This window comes from Glycine max, chromosome 9 (assembly GCF_000004515.6).
Source record: "Glycine max cultivar Williams 82 chromosome 9, Glycine_max_v4.0, whole genome shotgun sequence".
Taxonomy (NCBI): domain Eukaryota; kingdom Viridiplantae; phylum Streptophyta; class Magnoliopsida; order Fabales; family Fabaceae; genus Glycine; species Glycine max.
Window position 1 is genome coordinate 7,376,493 of NC_038245.2, and position 21,921 is coordinate 7,398,413.

General features: G+C 33.2%; 3 protein-coding genes across 3 annotated transcripts; 2 read left to right on the top strand and 1 right to left on the bottom strand.

Annotated features, from left to right (window-relative positions):
* Positions 1-252: 252 nt before the first annotated feature.
* On the top strand, positions 253-840 carry LOC100777377 (uncharacterized). The gene has a single exon (XM_003534908.1). It carries the CDS (start codon positions 253-255, stop codon positions 838-840), a length of 588 nt encoding a protein of 195 aa, XP_003534956.1.
* A 9,592-nt stretch (positions 841-10,432) lies between these two features.
* LOC102663724 (protein MAIN-LIKE 1-like) lies at positions 10,433-12,526 on the top strand. Its single transcript, XM_006587968.2, has 4 exons — positions 10,433-10,783; positions 10,887-11,546; positions 11,650-12,138; positions 12,350-12,526. Exons 1-4 carry the CDS (start codon positions 10,433-10,435, stop codon positions 12,524-12,526), a joined length of 1,677 nt encoding a protein of 558 aa, XP_006588031.2.
* A 4,669-nt stretch (positions 12,527-17,195) lies between these two features.
* LOC100802508 (ethylene-responsive transcription factor ERF017) lies at positions 17,196-18,323 on the bottom strand. Its single transcript, XM_003533747.5, has one exon. It carries the CDS (start codon positions 18,142-18,144, stop codon positions 17,500-17,502), a length of 645 nt encoding a protein of 214 aa, XP_003533795.1. The 5' UTR covers positions 18,145-18,323; the 3' UTR covers positions 17,196-17,499.
* Positions 18,324-21,921: the final 3,598 nt, after the last annotated feature.

Sequence of the window (21,921 nt, forward strand, 5' to 3'; positions counted from 1 at the left end):
CAAAAATCCATGCAAATAATATATATAACCTAACATGAAAGTTTGGGTACATATACACGTTTTCTTTTAACCATGATATATATTTGTACGGAATTTTCTTTACCAAAATATTTAATTAACGGATACAAATTGATATTACTTGTTTCCAAGGTTGTTGGTTTACATATATACATGCATATCTCATCTGATATGCACTTACTACGTATTTAATATTTTTTATTTGCATAATGATGTAGATCCTCACCAGGCACAATGAAAAAGGGATTTGGCTGCAAAGGAAGCATTATGTGCCTAGTGGTAGCATTATGTGTAGCGATTGCACTTGTATTGTTAGGGGTGATCTTAGCATTGACGGTGTTCAAACCAAGGCACCCCATTACCAATGTGGATTCAGTAAGGCTTCAGAACATGAGCTTGGCCATGGACATATTTAGCATGAGTGTAAATGTGAACTTGACATTAGAAGTGGATGTTTCAGTCAACAACCCTAATAAGCTTGGATTCAATTACTACAATAGCTTTGCCCAACTCAACTATAAAGGGCAGTTGATTGGGGAAGCTCCTATCCCTAATGGAGACATATTAGCTGAGGAGATTAAGGGACTCAACTTGACACTCATTGTTATGGCTGATCGTTTGGTCTCCAATTCTAATGTCACCAAGGATGTTGCATTGGGTTCATTGCCCCTCAACACCTTAGTGAGAATTTTTTGCCAAGTCAACATCTTAGGGTTTATGAAATTCTATGTGGCTTCCACCTCATCACCAAAAATTCCCCATTTCCTCGACTTCAAGAATTTGTACAAAGGAGCAAAGTTGTCCCCATTCACTTCAATTTAGCACAAAAATCACAAAAAAGATATGTAATACAAGTGCATGTATTGTCACAGTTCTTAACAAAATTTAGCAGAATAGCAACCTACCTTATGAAAGATGGGGAATTCAGATTTCAAGCGAGAGCAGACAAAATCCACAATTTTATAATTGCTTTCTGGTTCTTGCTTACCAAATTGGTTACATGGAAATGCCAGAATCTCCAGGCCTAATTAAGTTTACAAAACCAATAATATACTTATAAGACAACATAAAGAAACAAAGATAAACAGTAAGGTTATGATGGTTACTATTGAATACAACCAACAATACACAGTAATACAAACAAACCTTGGTCTTTATACTTGTCATACAACTGATTCAGCTCCGTATAATTGGAGTTGGTCAAGCTGTTGTCTCAATCCCAAACATATATTGTAAATATTCTCAACATTTATAACATTAGCGGTGAGAGTAGTTACTGAAAAGAATAGAAAAGATGAAAATATCAAGGCTTTAAATTAATTAGAAGGCACAATCGGGGACAAAAAAAAGTAACAAACACAACACATATTAAGGATTTTGAGAAGCAACATTGACAATTAGAAGAACTTTTCCCTTAGCATCAAAACTCAGCCATGCGGCCACCGTAGTCGAGGCCATGCCATGCCACTTTGCCACCATGGCACTTGGCAAAAACTCAACCATGCAAGGTGAGCCAAACCCAACCATGATATTCAATACAAAAAGATGCAAAGAAGACAGAGTCACGAAAAATAAGGTTGCAGAAAAATACCTAGGTACAGTGGCGAGGTGTCACGGTGGCGATAAGGTTGTAGAGAGAGGTAGAGTCGCGAAGAAGAAGCTTAGATGGAGAAGAAGAGAAAGCAAGAAAAATAGGACTCGCGTTAACATCGGCTTTCAATAAAAAAAAATCGATGTTAACATTAACATCGATTTTCTGAAAATCGATGTTAATGAATACACATTATTTACAATTATGCCACCATGTTTATGTTAACATCGATTTTCTAAAAAACCGATGTTAATGAACTGACGTTAAGATGTTAACGTCAATTCATTAATATCAATTTTTCATAAAATCGATGTTAACGAATACACATTATTTACAATTATACCACCGTATTTATGTTAACATTTGTTTTATTGAAAATCGATGTTAACCTGACGATGTTAAATGTACATTTTCTAGTAGTGTAATTTATCAAAGTTAATAAAAATACAGAACTTAATTCTATTTAGACCAACAATATATTGATATTTTATTTTGTCATTTATTTTATTAAATTACGATTAATGGATATTTATAACACACAATTTTTGTGATTTTGATATTTTATTATTTTACGATAATCATAATATATTTTCAATATTCCACATCAAACTGCAAGTGTAGGAGGAGGAAGGAGAGGTTTATCAATATACTGGAGAAAGAACACGAGATAGCTAGAGCTAAGATAGAACAAGGATAATATTTTATTTCCAATTTCGACTTTTCAATCTCATTCATCTAATTAAAAACTTATTATATTTAATAATTTATAACTTCATATTATATTAAGCTCTAAAACCAGGGTTTTATGTTGTGTATATTAAACCCACCTTATTTGAGTGAGGTAGTCAAACTTAATAGTGATTGGATCATGATAAATAAAATATGTTCCTAAACGTCTCCATTATTAAAGTAAATAATCCTTACTTAAACGCATTCATTATGACTATTTAAAAATAGTTTTATTTAAAATAATAGAATGATTGAAATATTTAAAAAAAATAGAATAACAAATATTGACTAAATAACATACTGCATCATATTCATAGAGCCCACTGAATTGAAGATAGTACTGCCTTTGTTTTACTATGAAAGTGACGTGGTCGAGTCCAACTCCACAACTATTTGACGCTACTCAACAAAACTGCAATTATATCTCCCAAATAATGTGTCTCATATTTCTTTTTTCTTCTTTTATTTCAAGAAAAAGACACAGAAAAACTAGCTGTAACCAAGTGTGTCTTTGCACACTTATTTCTTTTATTCGTTATAAGAAGTTAGTTGTCTTATCATATCACAATAAAATTATTATATAAAGATCTCATCTTATTAAAAAAAATAGAATCGGGTTCCGGTATATAACCATGGTCCCACCTCATCCCAATAAATATATATATATATATATATATATATATATATATATATATATATATATATATATATATATATATATATATATATATAAAGATAATCTCAAACTATAATTTATTAATATATTTTAAGAAAAAAATGTATGTATATGTACCCCTCAAAAAAAATTATAGATGCACACTCTTTTTTTTTAGTTTTTTGTGTGACTAAGTAAATAAATTATACCGTAAATATATATTAACAAATTTATACGCTAAATAATATATATATATATATATATATATATATATATATATAAACCATTCTTTAACTTAATATCAATTGGGTTAGTTTAGTTATGATTGTCTACTCAAAATTCAAAAACATAGAACACAACCTCATTTGATGTTATTTAATTAGATTGAACTTCTAAACGCCCAAACCCAACTCAATCAACCCAATTATATGGCAAAAAAATACTATAAATATGAGAAACGTATTAGCATTCGAAGTATAGGTATATTTATAGTTCTCGTTTTTTTAGTATTAATATCGATTGATGGTATACACTCATATCACTTAATATGTGATCCAATGAACCAATCTGAAACAATTCAATTATTTGGTTTGCTCAATAAGAATTGTTTACCCAAAAGCATGGAATCCAACTCAACTCGATGTGCCTTTCAAAAAAACAAAAAAACTCATCTCGATGTTAATTAATTAGTTTGAATTTCTACACATCCAAACGTATTTGTATTCTTAGGATATATAACACAACCCTTCCTTTGCTTGACCAGAGGAAAAATGAGAGAGAAAAAAATTAAATTGAAAAACAAGTAATATTTTTTTTCTTCTAAATCTTTCATGAACTAAATTAAAAATATGTTTCATTATTTAATTTTTACAATCCAAATAATAATACCTAGAAAAGTGTACAAGAGTCTAGTTTAGATAGTTGAATATAATGTTAAATTATTACAAATTTCCTAATATATCATTAATTCCTGCATATAAAAAAACTACCTTAAAGAGTGTACGAAATAGGGATCATAACGATTGTCCTTTGCCTTGCTTCTCTACACGCGTCAATGGGTAATATACATTTTGTGCCGACCTAGTGACATTTTTAGTTAAAATTAAAAATTGAATCATAAAGCAAATATAAAATTATAATTTAAAATTAATTAATTGACACGTGTAAGAATATTTTTACAAGAGAATATGTGCGTCTAAGTTGTAATAGTACTGTTAGCTTGGGACATAGTTGAAGATAAATTCGAGGAAATTTTTCGGTGCATGGCAACTCATGCTAGCTACTATTGAGATGGTAGTGAGACTGTTTGGAAGGCAATCAACTTGTTTCGTTTTGATTCTCTGTTGCTGAAAATCTAAGCGTTTTTAGAAGACACGCTTATGTAATAAAAAAGAAATAGCTGAATATTGATATCTTAGGAAAAAGAATTAACATATAAGTCTTTGTTTTATGGAATCAATTCTTCACACTATACATATAATTTAATGTCAATATGACTCAAACTAAATAATTTTGCTAAACTTTAAAATTAGAGGACGTATAATATTAATGATAAACCAAGAAGTCAACTAAGAAGTGCATATTGCATAAGTTGGTGAATGCTTTGAGTGCTAAATTTCCTTGAAAGCGACTATAAAAAATTGCTTAGCAATAATATTAACGTTATCGATAGATTAACAACAGTTTAACTCAAATTAGCTAATATATGATAATATGATGGTTATTCTTGATTAATCCTCTCTCACGGAGTATGATCTAGAACCACAAACTCCCCACTAATATGGATGACGTGTAGAGGATAAGTTTACTGACATACAGATAAACATGGCATAGTCACAATGTAGCAAATTTGGGGAAAAACGTGATTCATATATATGAAAAGTTCTTATAACATTTTTTAGGTGGTAACATGAATCATTTAGAAAAGTTTTAACAGAGGTTTTCTTATAACAGCGCTACCTATTGAAAGTTTGCTTTAATAAGTACCACTATTTTTTAGCTTAAGTTTATTTTTAATGAAGTCATGATGTAATCTCATTTACTATTTTAGTAGTGAAATTTTTACTTAGTGCAATTTAGTCCTTGACAATGAAATATTTTTTTACTATTGTTAATTTTAATTATATTATATGCAAATTTGAAACACTTTGAACCCAAATGGTTCTTTTAGAAAACTTTCAATCCTAACACTATTATCTTCTTCTCCCTGAACGTTCTCTTTGCTCATTGTCATGCATGTTGTCTAAAGATCTATTTTCTTCCTTTGTATTTCTCATTATACTCACCATGGCATCAATTTTGCCGTTAAAGTCACTCATGATGGGAAAAGGAGGGTGTTAATACGTGGATCAATTCATTATCCTAGAAGCACACATGAGGTCCAACACTAATCTTGAATAATCATTTTTCGTTGATCTATACGCCCAACATTATTTATACGCTTCTATGAAATAAACGTTTATTTTTTTCAATGAAGTAAACGTTTTTTTTTTCTTCCTTTAATTTGTTGGAAACATTGCCCAACCAAAATGGGGTCACCTCTAACCAATTATGGAAACGTATCTGAAATTGATTTGGGCAACTCTGTAAAGGTAAACGAATAGAAAATATGATACACAAATCGCTTACTATGATATTTTAATATTTTATAGATTGGTTAATCTTGGCATTCAGGAAGTTGGTTTCATTTGGCGAGATTCTTTACCTTCTTGTATTGTATTAAAGATATTTTTTTAGGGAAAAATTTAATCTTCCTAGTTATAGCCTTATAGGTTTTACTAACTATGGGTACACACGCTTTTTTTTTTTTGTTTTGTACTTGGATTTGGTTTTTCTCTTTTTAATAATTAATAAAAATCAGGTCTGCTGCAGATGATCAATAATTTCTTTGGTGCCAATCTTATTGGGATCATTGATTTTATTGTGATGCCCTGCAAGTCCTGATTTTTATAATAGAAAAAAAATGCTAGCTAGGTAACCTTTTATTTTTAATATTATTGACCAAATGCTAGCTAGTTGGCTAGTTTTTTTTTCTTTTCTTTTCCTATGATCAATAATTGTGTTCTAAATTGATGCATGTATTTCTTCATAATCAGGTAATGTTCAAACCTCCTTCATGGTAAAGGAAAAAAAACACAAACCCGAAGATGAGCCTTAACTCTACGACTTTGAACTTTGAAGTAAGTGTTGAGAGCAGAAAATATTGGTGATGCTCTCCTTGGCAAAGTCAATTTCCCTGGAACATATTGGTAAATGGAGAACATATTGGTAATATAATCTCAAATATACTAATCAAGACTTATTATTCTATCTGGAATCATTCGGTGCACTGCTTATTGGGCCCAACAAATTCAAAGAAAAAAATTGGGTTCGGTGATTTTAGTGCAGGGCAGTTGCTATATCTAGTCTCCTCTTTGCTTAGAAACTCCCCTTTTTAATTTGTTTTTCAAAAATATCCTCTTCCATAAAAAACACTCCCCTAATATGGTGAAATTTTTAATATAGCATGCACATCCCTCTTTCAAGCGAAATGAACTGTTATGTAAAAGTTCCTTGAATATGGCCCAGCTGTATCTTGCAACCCTGAATAAAAAATTATTTATTACGGTTTGCTTAAATATTTTTTACAATATTATAAACATCTAGTCGGGTTGTTTCTTTTTATTTATCAGATAAAATTCGAAAACAAAATCATGGATATCATGTAATGTATTTAAAAAAATATATAGTTTTCGGAAGAAAAATGAACTAAAAATATATTGAAAAAATACCCTTGGATCTATTAGTATAGCTTCACAAGTCTTGAAATCTTGAGGGTTTTCTTGTAGAGAAATTGTCCATGTTGTAGTGATTATCCCCTTAATTTTCCAAGCACAAGATTCTAAACATATTTTGTCAATGCGTTGACATCAAGGGTTATTGAGAGCCATGAAATGAAATATGAAGAAACGGATAATGGGACAATGTTGTAAGAAAGAGAGTTTGGAATTATAAACTTTCTAGAGAGAATGTCGTAAGCATATCGCAAGACACAACATATATATAAAGAAAATGTGAGAACTTACATAAGAAGAACAGTATAAAGTTATCTCATGTGATAAATTTAAATCAAATTATCAAATAATACATTAAATGTATTCGTTATGTTAAAAATAATGAAATTAATTTTTTTTACTAATAAAAATAACTCGTGTATATATATGGGCCTTTTTCACCCAAAAAAATATATTTCGGCTTTTGCTTTCGATAATGTCTTTTTTAGCCAAGCTCCAATCACGTAACTTTGTCATTTGATGCCTAAATGATTCGAATGTTTTGGCTTGGGTTTTAAGTAATGAAAGAAAGGTGAATAAACTTTTTAGAAGTAAAGTTTTCTTTTGGATTTAATAATATGTTTGTTATCTTTTTTCAAATAAGAATTAATCAAAAGCTATTTGTTTCTTTTTAATTATGTGCAGGATATGATGATGGATTAACTCAATTAATTTTTGGGCTTTTACAGGCATGTGTGGCCAAGGAATGAGTGCTGCTAGATGCACCCAGCAGTTTTGCTGGTGCACCCAGCAATTTATGGGAAAAGACTTAAAAGCCCTTCAATTTTTTTTTTTAAACATAACTCGTCTCTCTCTCTCCCGCGCCTGCTTCTTCTTCTTCCTTCCTCGGACGTTTCTGTTTCTTCTGCTTCATTCTTGTTCTTCATTCTTCTGCTTCATTCTGCATCTTCTTCTTCGCGCTGCCTCTTCTTCCCAAGTGAAGTCTTCTTCTTCGCGTTTCTGCTTCTTCCTCATCTTCGTTGCCGCCATTGTTGTCGGGATCAAGTTGAAAGCTTCTTCTTTGCGTTGCTGCTTCTTCTTCGAGGTACGTTTCTCCTTGGCGTTTCTTCTTCTTCCACCATTGTTGCCGGCGATGGCGGAAACCGCCATCAGGAAGTTGCTGGGTAGTTTACGGATCACTTGATCCGTAAAAGTAACAGTTTCATTTTAATTGAAAAAATACCAAATCAATGCTCCTCCTTTAATTAGGTTTGCTTTCCTTATTTTGTTTTTGGTTGTTTCAATATTGTTGAACTTGAACATTGTAATTACTGACAATGCTCCCCCTTTAATTAGCTTTTTTTGGTTGTTTCTTGGACACATTAGAAAAAAATCTTGTCCCGGTTAGCACCTAATATCCCTTTTTGGTAGACATATATATTAGTTAGGATGCTCCCCCTTATATGATGAATAGAATAAAGCACACATCAGTGGTTACATTTATGGGTCTATTTAGATAAATTTTTCTATATATATAGATATATCCTCTTTTAGTTAGGGAATTATCCAAAGAGTATATATTGATTAGCATTTTTTTTATCAGCAAAATAGTGTGTGTGTATATATATATATATATATATATATATATATATATATATATATATATATATATATATATATATATATATATATATATTAATAAAAGAGTATATATATATATTAATAAAAGAGTACCAGAGGTACTATAATTACAACGTGTTATAAAAATCCTAGTGGATCCACATGTGATGCTACTTTCGGACTGATGTGATCCACCCTACAAAAAAAAAAAATACATCATCAATACCATTGGCGTTGAATGATTAGCATGAATTACTTCATTTAAAAAATTCCAAGAGATAGGTAGTGCTTGTATGAAATTATCCAAATATTCCAAACCAAATATTGCTAGTAAAACTAGTCTCATTATTACAAAGATAAAAATCACAACTAGAGTAAGCACGGGCACAAAGATGCCACCCCCACCAACACCTTCCACAGTCCTAAATGTTGATTCCTAGGAATCCTAGGAATCCAATCATATATTTTTGGTAAGTGTTACACTCTTAGGTAGCATTTGGTAAACATATTAGAACACAAGTTACAAAATGGAACATAACCAATGGGTTCTATTCTAGCTTTGGTGAATTATAAAAATAGAACAAAACACAATATTGTGTTGAGAAATGGTATATTTTGATTCTATTTCGTTTATCCACACACATCAAACACTATCTTAACATTAATTCCTAATTTTTGTTTATCCACACACATCAAACACATCAATCCTGGTTTGATTCTATTTCGTTTATCCACACACATCATTCCTTCATGAATCATTATCCGGTGGTCACACTACTAACTTCAATTTCAACATTCACAACATATTTAGGACTAGCATTATTAGCCTTTTATAGAACTGGTCAACAAAAACATATTGGTCAATGTGGATTATTTCTAGATAGAAAGCTATAAGGACAATCAATTAGTGTATATAGAAAACATTTAGAGAGAAAGTTCTATGAGGGTTAGGAGAACAATTAATCCAAATCCTATAATGATTGCAACTTTTACTAGCTGTTCTTATTTCTATTTCAGACTGAACATCAATATTGTTCTATATATTAATATATATTGTTCTTAGATGGAATTGTCACAAGCAGTATAACAAGGAATTGTCCTAGTTGTGATAGCCAACAAGGGAGGGAATTGATATTGATATCATAATGAAGTGAACATGTTATGGCAATTGAATTAGTTTAAAGTAGTGGGTTACTTCTATTAGAGTCATCCAAATTTGTACATTTTAGTAAGAATTTAAGTCTTCTTCTGCACTTGTTCAAGTTAGCTATTTTATTCCTTCACTCAATCCTCTAATGGGTTCTATTCTAGCTTTGGTCAATCATAAAAATAGAACAAAACACAATATTGTGTTGAGAAATGGTATATTTTGATTCTATTTCGTTTATCCACACACATCAAACACTATCTTAGCATTAATTCCTAATTTTCGTTTATCCACACACATCAAACACATCAATCCTGGTTTGATTCTATTTCATTTATCCACACACATCATTCCTTCATGAATCATTGTTTCTCAGATTCATAAAGCTCAGCAAGTTTCCCACTAAGCATTTGAGATGTTGTTGACCATTGTTTATGCTTAGTTTGTTTATCCACACACATTTGAGATGTTGTTGACCACAAAACAATACCTTGCTGAATCAAGGTCAATACCACTAAGCATTTGAGATGTTGTTGACCATTGTTTATGCTTAGTTTGATTTTCCACACAAATTTGAGATGTTGTTGACCACAAACACAACACCTTGCTGAATCAAGGTCAATACCACTAAGCATTTGAGATACTGTTGACCATTGTTTATGCTTAGTTTGATTTTCCACACAAATTTGAGATGTTGTTGACCACAAACACAACACCTTGCTGAATCAAGGTCAATACCACTAAGCATTTGAGATGTTGTTGACCATTGTTTATGCTTAGTTTGTTTATCCACACAAATTTGAGATGTTGTTGACCACAAACAAAAATTTGTTTATGCTTTTGACCATTGAGTTAACCAAATGCTTGAAATTTGAGAAAATGAAATGAGTGATGGATTTTGCGGTACTCATTTGTAGATCATGGTTAGGACCAGAGGATTAGGTCGTGTCTTAGGTAAGGTCACTCGCAGAGGTGTGGGCAGAGGAGATCATGATGATTCCGATGATGCTCCACAGCGTCGACGACCTACTGCATCCGCACTGAGGCAGCGAGTCGATGTGATTGCGGATCACGTCGATGAGCCACTCATCCCTGACCCAGATGTTCAGGATGACCCGATGGAGGCACCAGCTGCTGTGGAGGACATTCCTGCGGACGCAGGTGCAGAGGTGGCTGAGGATCAGCCTCAGGGATTTCCGAGTGGTCCGAGCGACCCATCTGTGCTGACAGCGTATACGGATCACGTTGCTTGCAGTGCATGGACGGGAGAGGTATTTATACTATTTACTTTTAGTTACTTGTAAATTATACTATTAGTTTTCCTTTAAATGATAATTTTAACGAATTTTGCGTTCCTTTTATACTTCAATTCAGGAGCGTCCTGAATTGAAGTTATCCTCTCATGGGAGGAAGGTCCACAGTTTAGGCAGGCCTGTCCCTGCCATTGAGGAACTTATTGATGGTACAGGACTAAGTCCTCTGATCGCGTGTTCGGTAGACACCGGCGATCGGGGACTTTTGTCCGTGTTTGTGGAGCGGTGGCACCGGGAGACGTCTAGTTTCCATCTCCCGGTGGGTGAGCTCACCATCACATTGGACGGCGTCTCCTCTCTTCTCCATCTTCCAGTTATAGGTGACTTTCACGCATTTGAGCCCTTGCACGTGGATGATGTGGTTCATATGCCGGTGGACTTGTTGATGGTGTCTCTAGAGTCTGCTAGGGCTGAGACAGTCCAGTGTCGCGGACCGTACGTACGCCTGCAATGGGTACGTGATATATATCAGCGCCGATGCCAGGCAGGTCATTGGACAGCTGCGGCTCGTGCATATCTTCTTCACCTACTGGGTTGCACTCTGTTTGCTAACAATAGTGCAACCAATGTCCATGTTGTCTACTTGGAGGCCCTTCGTGACCTCAGTATGACAGAGAGGTATGTTTGGGGAGTGGCTGCTTTGGTTCATATGTACGACCAGTTGAACGATGCATCCATGAGCCACAGTCGACAGCTTGGCGATTACATCACACTGCTGCAGGTAACAAATATGTTTTTCATTCATTCAAGCTAAACAATGTTCAACTTTAAATTTTGTTACACTTTCATTATTAATGTTTACAATTTGAATGTTACATCTGTAGTGCTGGATTTATGAGCACTTTCCATCGGTTGCGGAGTCCACCGCTGATCAGGACTACGACGAGGCTTCTCCGCGTGCGTGCAGATGGATTGCGACAAAGAAGACCGTGAAGAGCATTCGCACGCCATCGTACAGGGAGCGCCTGGACCGACTCCGGATTCCGGATGTCTGTTGGATCCCGTATGGGGAGCATCGAGAGGTCCGAGACTTCCACGTTAGATCATGCTACTCCGGTCTCTTGCGCTGGGGGCCTATTGTTGTTTATTACCGACCGGAGAGGGTCGTGCGACAGTTTGGTTACACGCAGACCATTCCTGCTCCTCCTGTCGATTCATGGGTCTCGTATGATGATATACACGACATGTGGATGCATTACGAGGATCATATCGTACCTGCAGGTGAGGTGTGCGTTGTGTCAAGGGCGTGTTCCAGTGACTACATCGACTGGTTCTTCCGCATCTCCCATCCTTTCATGACACCAGGCCACGCAGTAGATCCTCTGCCTCAAGGTCACGCCCCGTAGCCCCGAGTCGTCCCTCAGGCCCCGCAGACGGATATCCCTCACGTGCCGGAGCCAGGAGCATCGTCGACATCTACGGAGGAGCCCAGACATGCAGTGGTAAGTAATACTAATAATTTACGTCATTTACCTCAATATTTGCATAATAATTTGTGTAATTAGTTTGTTTTGTATGTAACAGGAAGTTTGTGATGACATTGCTGAGAGGTTGGAGCGCCATCTAAGTCTAGGGGTGGTCACGCCTGGCTCATCGACACATGAGGTGATCGAAGAATGCCTCAGATTGGCCAGGAGTGTGACACAGGACCATCTAGTATACGTTAGGTGTAGACGCAGGCGGCGCACTGATCAGGCTTAGTTTATGTACATATTTTACATTGATATTCCTTGTATATACAGATATTGTACATGAACTCATTTCGTGAGTATTGTTGGTTTTATTTATTTTCATTACTAATGTTAGTTTTATTTATTTTCATTGATTGTGTATTCCATTTGTGTCTATATACACGCGTGTTATTAAAATGGTCTAGTTAACTTAGTTTACCAACTAATAAAAAATAATTTAAAATATAACTTTAAATATAATTGAAATAAAGAAGTTGAAAAGGATGTAAAAAAAATAATTAACCAAAAAATGGACATCATTCGTTATCTAAGATCTTATATAACGTATTAATATTTTTAAATTCTCTTATAATTACAATTTTCCCACTTATACTAATGATCATGTAAAAAAATGTATTATAAAGTAGTTAGTATTTTAATTTTTTATATAATACTAATTATTATTTTTATATTCTTTATAATATTAATAATGATATGATTAATTCTTTATAATATTATCTTTTATGTATTTATTGACTTTTATTAATATGTATAAAATAACCTTAAATAATAATTATAATGGGACTGAGTAAGTATTTTAATATCATCTTCTAAACAAATTTATTCTAAAAAAATATATTAAAAAAATAATTATTTATAATAAATCAATATTTATAAATATATTATAATTAATAAAATAAAAAATAGATTTAATTATATTATAAATAAATATGTTGTAATTAAAAGTATATTATAATTATTTTTCCTCTTACGGATCAAATTGATCCGGAAGAGACTTACGGATCAACTTACAGATCAAGTTGATCCGTAAATTTTACCATTTTTCAAGAATGTTGAGTGCACCAACAATAATGGTGGATACACTTAGCAACACTCCCAAGAAATAATGCACAATTGACGTTTCAGAAAATAAACATTCGGGTCAAAAACAAAGGAATGTTGTCCTCTCTCCCTTTGTGTGTACGTATGCCAGAAGAGTTTGAAAAAAAAAGTTTTCATTCTACTCAATTTTACATATATACATTACAATGTACAGATGAATGATGACACAGAAAAATGAGAGCAAAGCTTTGTGCCCTTTGTTGTAGCCTGACACAGACATACATTTGATTTTAGAAGTTTCCAGCCACTATCCTACGTTACATGTACACTCACTCACGCCCACGCCCAAGCTTACAAATTCCATTTCAAATTTTCACACTCATAACTTTTAATTTACTTATTTATCTAAATTCATAGTATTTTTCTAAAGCTAAACAATATGGTTTCTTTCAATTATTTTAACTAAAGTCAAATATAATTGCAAAAACCATTACTAAATTATTAGTTAAAATAGTTTCAAGCCCCCAAAATCAAATAAAATGCTATCATAGCTAAAATATGATCTCACAATTAATTGCAAACACAACGCTTTAAAAGAAACCATTATCTTAAATATTAGCAAATCAAATCAAATATTAATTTACTTATTTTTACAAATAAAGAATTTATGTGACAAAAAATGTCACATTATATTGTTATTTTCCATTACTGAAAAATAATCTTACACACCAATGTCATTTAGATTCATATTTACTAGATACAATTTTGTTCCAATTGGCACAACTGGAAGATTATCATAAGTTTACGTAAAATCCAACGTAATCATTATCATAATCATAACTCCAATGGTTTTCATTTTATTTTTTCATAACTTTTCACTAAATCTTTGCATATCTAAATTTTTTATGTAAATGTTAAATTCTTGTCATCTAAAATAATTTTTCTAAAACCGCTTTAATTCCTTAACAAAATTGTGCATCAAACTCTTTCAAGAGTTTGTGTCACCTCAAGTTGATTTATTTTCTTTTAAAAAATATATTATTTATGTAAAGTTAATAGTCTAAAGGATTATTATGAATCATAATATTTTTAATATAAATTTGACTAAATTAATAAAAAAAAGTTAATATATAAAACGAATATAAGAAAATAAATTATGAAGTGTATTATGTCAAGGATAACTGCATTAATTTAAAAATAAAAAATATAAGAAATATTAAAACTAATTAAAGTAATAGTCTAAAGGAACAATGAAAAAGGTCATCTAACAAAATAAAATATTAAGATTTTCATTTATTCAACATTAAAAAAAGTTCTCATTTGTTTATTATTGTATAACTTATAAAAATTAAATTTAAATAAAGTTATCATTATAATTTTTTATGTAAAGTAACACAAATTCTCCACAAAATCCTACTCAAGATGAGGAAGATCATTATGAGCATCAAAATTATCCCTTCAAAACTTTAGGTAATTACATAATTAAGATTCAAATTCAAAATTATTGATTAATTTAAAACAATATTATTTCAGTTGATCAATGTCATGATAGTAATTTATAATTATAATAATCTGAATAGATTCAGAATATCCCAATAATAAGCAATGGAAATAACAGATAATTGAATATAAAAAATTGCCATTAATATTTATTTAAAATCAATAGTTAGGAAGGTTATTCCTATTCCTAAAAATATCAGGTTAATAGAGGCATGCAAAGACTCCACCAACAAAAAAAATTCCATACACAAAGAGCAAGGAAGGCAATCGTATCTATACAAGTGTTGCCTTCGATCGATGTATACATGAGAGATGTGAAATTGCATTTGTTTATTGATAGAAAACAGTTAATCGGAGTGACCAAGGCTTAAACAACTGAGATAGAGTCACATTCTAACTACAGTCTACCTTTTTGCCAGCTAGTTCTATGTCTGTTATAGCACCAGTGAACTCAGAACGAAGAGAAGTGGAAATCCACATATTAACCGCAAAACAACCAATAACTACTCCTCTAAAGTTGTAGAAAATTCCACTAGCTAGCGATCTATTAAGAAAATTTTGTGACTAGTGTAAATCTTCTGGTATCGTGTTCAATATCTACAAATATAAAAAAAAACCAAGAACCTTATGCAATCCCATAAATATTACATTTAATCCAAGAGCATAGAGGAGGATACCGAACCACCTCCTAGGTGTAAGAATTTAAAAATTTGAAACTCTTTGACTGAGCAGGTCATGCAACCCCGTGAAAAATTGACAGTAAGAGAAGTTGCAGCTGAGAAAATGTTTATGGCAAAATTAACTGATGGGTTTATTGTCAAGTCTAGCTTTATTCTTGCATGCAGTACCAATTGGTAGATATGACACTCAAAATTGCTGCTAACACAAGATCTTTAAGCTGCTTACTCCAACTAATGTAGCAACATTCCAACAGGGAGTGGAAGCTAGAAATGTCAGAGGGAAAGAGAAGTTTGTTGCCAAGCTCCGTAGTCTATTTGCTAAAGGACAATAAAGGAACAAATGATGGGATGACTTTGCATCTAGGGCCGTCTAATGGTGAAAGAGACCTAAAATGAATTTAAAGATAATTTTTTTATTTTAAAAGAAAAAATTATGTTAAACTTTTTCACCAATACAGACATTTTTGTCATTTTATGTGATATTTTTTACTTTATAAAAATCAATAACAAATATTTTTTTTAATAGACCACACAAACAATAGACGAAGACAAATGTACAACCTTTGCTGCACAAATTTTCATCCACCGAAAGTCTGGTATGCAAGTCTCCGAAGCAGAAGAGATCTTGATGGAGGAATTTGCTTGTTCCTAAGGTTTTAAATATTAGTCGCATTGTGGTTTTATCGTGTTTGTTGATATCCCAACAAATCAAGAGAAATGTGATTGATGTGATCCTAATTGTAGTCATCTTGTGATCATGGATAGTTAAAAAAACCTTGATATTACGGTCCCAATAACCGTGGTGGATCATTTTTTAAAACCTTATTGGTTCCAAATTAATTTACACCAAGGAATCAAATGACTCGCAGGATTAAAATCAAGAATGCATCTTATAAAGAAAGCAAACTAGATTCATAATGTTTCCAAACAATCAAATCGGATGAGGGCAACAAAGGTGCAATATTGCTTTTAATCTCTACTACCAGATGAGGAAAATGAGTTTCCAATTCGGGAGGAATCAACCAAATCTGATTGCATAAAAAAATCACTGACCTTTGCAGATAAGGAGCGCTAGATTTGAGAAGGGATATCGAGTAAACAATTGGATGAAGCAACCAAGTATCAGTCCTAAGTAAACTCTCTCAAGTGACTGAAACGGGTTTATCTCTCTTTACAAATCAATAATGTGCTAAAATAAAAGATTTAAATATTTTTTTCGTCATGTAATATAGTGATTTTTTTTAATTTTGTCTTTTTATTTTTTTTTAAAGCATTTTAAACAGTATTTTTTAATTGTTTAAAGTATTTTTTAATGAAACAAAACAAATATATTTTGTAAAGATTAAAATAATTTTTTTAAAAAACAAAAATAAAAAAAAGCATTAAAGTGTAGAATAAAATATATATTTATGTCAGAGTGGAATAACATATTGGTCACACTCACACTTTCACTTAAGATTAAGAAATTATTGTTTTTTTTTAAATAGCCATTGTAACATCACTAACATGCATCTAATTGTCACTTTTTTTAAGAATGAGAAGATAAGCAAATGTGATAAAGTTCTTTCCAATTGAGTTTCTTTCCGTATCTTTGATCATCACATGTCCCGTCTCAATCGTAGTAGATAGACATAAATTAATATAATGGGCCAAACCAAGCCACCACTAATCAATATATCCAGACGAAAATATCTTATCCTTTTATAATTGAACGAATGGCCAAAAAAATTACACTATCATTCAGCAGACGACTTTACAATTAATCACATAAGTCATGACAAATAAATGAATTATGATTCGCATCCCAAAAAATCGAAACATTTGACTACTTGGTACGTTAAAAAAAAAAAACTATAATCATCACTAACTACTAACACATGGAGGGCTTGGCACGCAAAATTTGACCCAACCCAAACCCGGATCCGATCCGGATTCTGATATCGGGTTCGGATATAATAAAATTATCCGAACCCTGACCCGCTTAGAAATTCCACAAGAACGAGTCCTGAATTATCAATCCATCCAAGTTCTCTTCTCCGAAATTGAAACCCGGAAGTTCATGCAAGAAGAAGTCCCGGCTGAAATCGTCGAAGCTCGGAAAATCGGAGAAATCGGGCACAAAATCGCCCGACCCGAAATCCGAAAACATATCAGGGAACGACCCAGTAACTAATTCGGCGTCGTTTTGGAACGTCACGTCTGAGAGAGGAGGAGATGATGTATCCGTATCCGAAATGACCGGAAACGATGCCGTTTCCTCATCCGAAGTTAAAGACTCCACGGGTTGATCCGAACGCTCATTTCGGGGCTCCGAATTGGCGAAACGCGCCGCCGCGATCTGAATCTGGGAGGAGGTCATGTTCCCCCCGCCGGCGATGTTGGGTGGGTCACTCGGGAAATTAAATTTGGCGCCGCTGCCACGTAAGCAGAACATGGCAGCGTCGAACGCGCGTGCCGCCTTCTCGGCGCTGTCATAGGAACCCAACCAAATCCTTTGACGGCTGTTGGGTAACCTAATTTCCGACACGTACTTCCCCCACTTCCTCTTCCGTACTCCTCTGTACGATGAAACACTTCGTTGTTGTTGTTCCTCTGCGGGTTTCTCCACGCTCTTCGGCTTCACCATTTGTTACAACACTCGCTCTTTAAATAAATAACCAAAAAAATGAAATGTTTTAAAATGACGTGTGTGTTTTACTTTTTTGTTGTTCTGGTTTTAGAATCGGAAGCTTTTTTTTTTTCGATTGTGTTGAGGAAGAATCTCTGTCGTTTGTTGCTGTTTTGGCTGCGTTTTCTGAATAGAGTTTATGTTGCGGCTCTTTATATATGTGATGAAGAGCGAGTGATGTTTGACTCACTGCGATGTAAGACTTCAAAGGCGTGTAAAAATGCATGCGGTTGTAATGTACACGTGGACGATGACGAGTGCAATGATGATATACTCTTTGCTCCTACGCGTTGAGGTGGAGGAAACAAAGTTGGACCACCACGTTCGTTTTTTAATCCACGTGAATTTGTGTGTATTATTATGTAATGAAAAGAACAAAAAATAAATTATCTGCTAATGTGGTAAAGGTTTTATTAATTAGAAAAGATGGAGGATTGGTGGGTAGAATGCCATAATCTCACTTTTTTTTCCACTTCCCTTCCGTGGGCTTGTTGACGCAGCATTCGCTTTAATGAACTGTGTTTTGCGGCTAGATTAGGAGCATACTTAATTTAATAATATAGTTTGTTTGGAATGTTCAAGTTGAAAATATTGAAGTGAGAAAGGGGAAGGAATAGAAACAAGTAAATAACACTCCCCCAAGTCCCACCTAGAAATGATTGTAAGGGGGAAACTTCCATTTGCTTTTGCATTTTTAACAAGCCAAATTAACGGTGAAAGTCTGAAAAAAAAAATACTTGAATATTGTTGTAATGGATGTTGAAAAAACTACATAATATGGATGGATAATCATGGATTGTTTTTGGTATTTTTATATTCTTTTTCTAATTAAAGCTAGAGTTTTATTTTGATCATATTATTACTTCTTGTTATGTAAAATTTGATTAAGGCATAAAATTCAAATTTTGATATATTTGGTTCAAGAGGAGTAAGAGAATCTCTCTAAGAGCCAAGGGAATAAGGCTAAAAGTCTAAGAAACGGGACTATTTAATTGAAAGGAGTGATTTTGATTGAGACTATTAATTGTGATGACTTCATTCATGCATGTGTAATTGAAAAACATTGGTGAGCAAGTATTTTTCGACAAATCAAAATATAGTTGATACCATTGTGTGGAAGTTATACGAAGAGAGTTACCAATATTAGATCATTGTATATAGGAATGTCTCTCGACATGTATGAAATCATGTAATTCGATTGTTAGCATTATAAATCTATAAATAAAATTGTTGGCCACCAATTTTATTTTTTTTTTGTGAGGGATTGATACATAATTACTTAATTCCTCAAAACATCAACACATCTAACAAAGGTTCAAATGATCATCTTGTATGTATTCAATTTTTCACTTTTATAAATTTATGTCTATTTATTTTACTGTAGATTCCTAAATCCTTTACTCTTTTTAATCTCTATTTCTTCTAAAAACTTGACTTTTCCTATCCTTATTTCTTATTATTATTGAAATTACTTATAAATTAATTATTGAATCGAAAATACTTTTATCAAAAGTTATTCTAGTATCTTATAAATTATAACCTTATTATAATTCAAATAGACCTATTTATCAAAATTCCAATCGTGATTTGCATTAAATATTAGACAATTCTCTATTAAGTTAAAAACTAAGAATTTGCTTGTTTGGTTAATAAAAAGAACTCATAATTTAAAATGGATTCTATGTCTTACTTTCAAATATTTATTTGTTAATAGAACCATTTAGTGAAAAAAATTTCACTGTCTTAAAAATATTTTCCTTTTGAGAAATAGATATAATTTTCACAATTAACACATATGTTATTGATAGAGAAATTTGCTTTTCAAGATTCAAACTAAAACAATTCTCGAAAAGATAATTTCTTACAAATAATTCTTTTCAATAAATAATGTTGGTTCGTATTGCAAGGATACAACAAAACTAGATCAAACTAAAGAGAAAGATAGATTCACATATACACAGAGAATGATATTGTTATTCTTCTAAGGAATCAATACCCCTCCACATGGCAACGACAGGGTGTTATTTATACAACAGTAACCCCAAAGTTATAAAAGCCACAACCATTAAAGCGGTTACAGAGGAAAGGTTAAAAGCGGTTACACCAAATATAGAGTCAGTAGTTACAACATTCTCCACCTTGACTCTACATTTCTAACAGCACTAATCTCAGACAAATCCTACCAAGCTTAAGCACTTCTCAAATTTATCCCTTGGGAGAGATTTAGTCAACATATCAACTGGATTGTCTTCAAATGCAATCTTCACTAGTTTGATTGCTCCTGATTCCACCACTTCACGAATGAAGTGACACTTTACATCAATATGCTTGGTCCTTGCATGGTACATTTGATGATTAGCCAGATGAATAGCACTTTGGCTATCACAATGTATCTGAACAGTCTCTTGTTCAATTCCCAATTCATGCAGCATCCCTTTCAGCCATAGACCCTCCTTTACTCCTTCAGCCAGGGCATTATACTCAACTTCAGTGGTAGATAGAGCTACAACTAATTGGAGGTTTGATTTCCAGCTGACTGCAGTTCCAAACAAGGTAAACACATATCCTGACAATGATTTCCTTGTGTTCAAGCACCCTGCAAAATATGTATCCACAAACCCTTCGATCACTGCTCTACCTTGAGGGTTCCTCTGATAAAGTAAGCGTGAGTCCAAAGTTCCATTTATATATCTCAACATCCACTTTAAAGCCTCCTAGTGTGCTTGGCCAGGTTCCACCATGAACCTGCTGACAACACTCATAGCATGAGCCAAGTCTGGTCTTTTACAAACCATTCCATACATGATGCTTCCAACCCCACTAGTATAGGGAACTGCATCCATCTTCTTCTTATCATCATTTGATATTGGACCTTGGCTCTTCGAGAGCTTCATGTGTTGCCCCAAAGGTGTGCCCACAAGGTTGGACTGATGCATCATAGACCTCTCCACTACCTTCTACATACAGGCTTGTTGGGATAAAAGCAGAGTTCTTTTCAACTGATCTCTTTTAATATCAACACCAAGGATCTGTCTAGCTTCCCCAAGATCTTTCATCTCGAATTTTGAGTTCAGCTTCGACTTTAGATCATTGATCAAACATTTGTTGCAGCTAGCCACCAAAATATCATCTACATACAAAAGAAGATATAGACAATCCTTTTGGTGCAAAACATAAACGCAACTATCATCGTTGCATCTCTTGAACTCCATCTTTAATAAGAAATCATCAAATTTCTTATACCACTACCTCGGGCTTTGTTTCAGGCCATATAAGGATTTTTTTAGGAGGCATACCCTATCATCCAAGGCAAAGCCTTCTGGTTGCCTCATGTAAATGGTTTCCTCCAAGTCTCCATGCAAGAGGGTTGTCTTGACATCCAATTGTTCCAGGTGTAAATTGAACTGGTTGACAATTGACATCAAGATTCTGACAGAGCAATGTTTTACCATATGTGCAAATATCACATTGTAATCTACACCTTTAACCTGAGTAAATCCTTTAGCCACCAGCCTTGCCTTGAACCTTGCCTTCTAAACCCCGGGAATTTCACCATTATTTTTGAAGATCCACTTACAACCAACTACCTTTTGTCCCTTAGGTAGTTTCACAAGCCTCTAGGTATTGTTCTTCTTGAGTGCCTCAAGTTCTTCTTCCATGGCATGTTGCCAAAGCTTCCTTTCATCACTTTCATGTGCCTCTCTGAAATTCCTTGGTTATGTTGATCCTTTAATC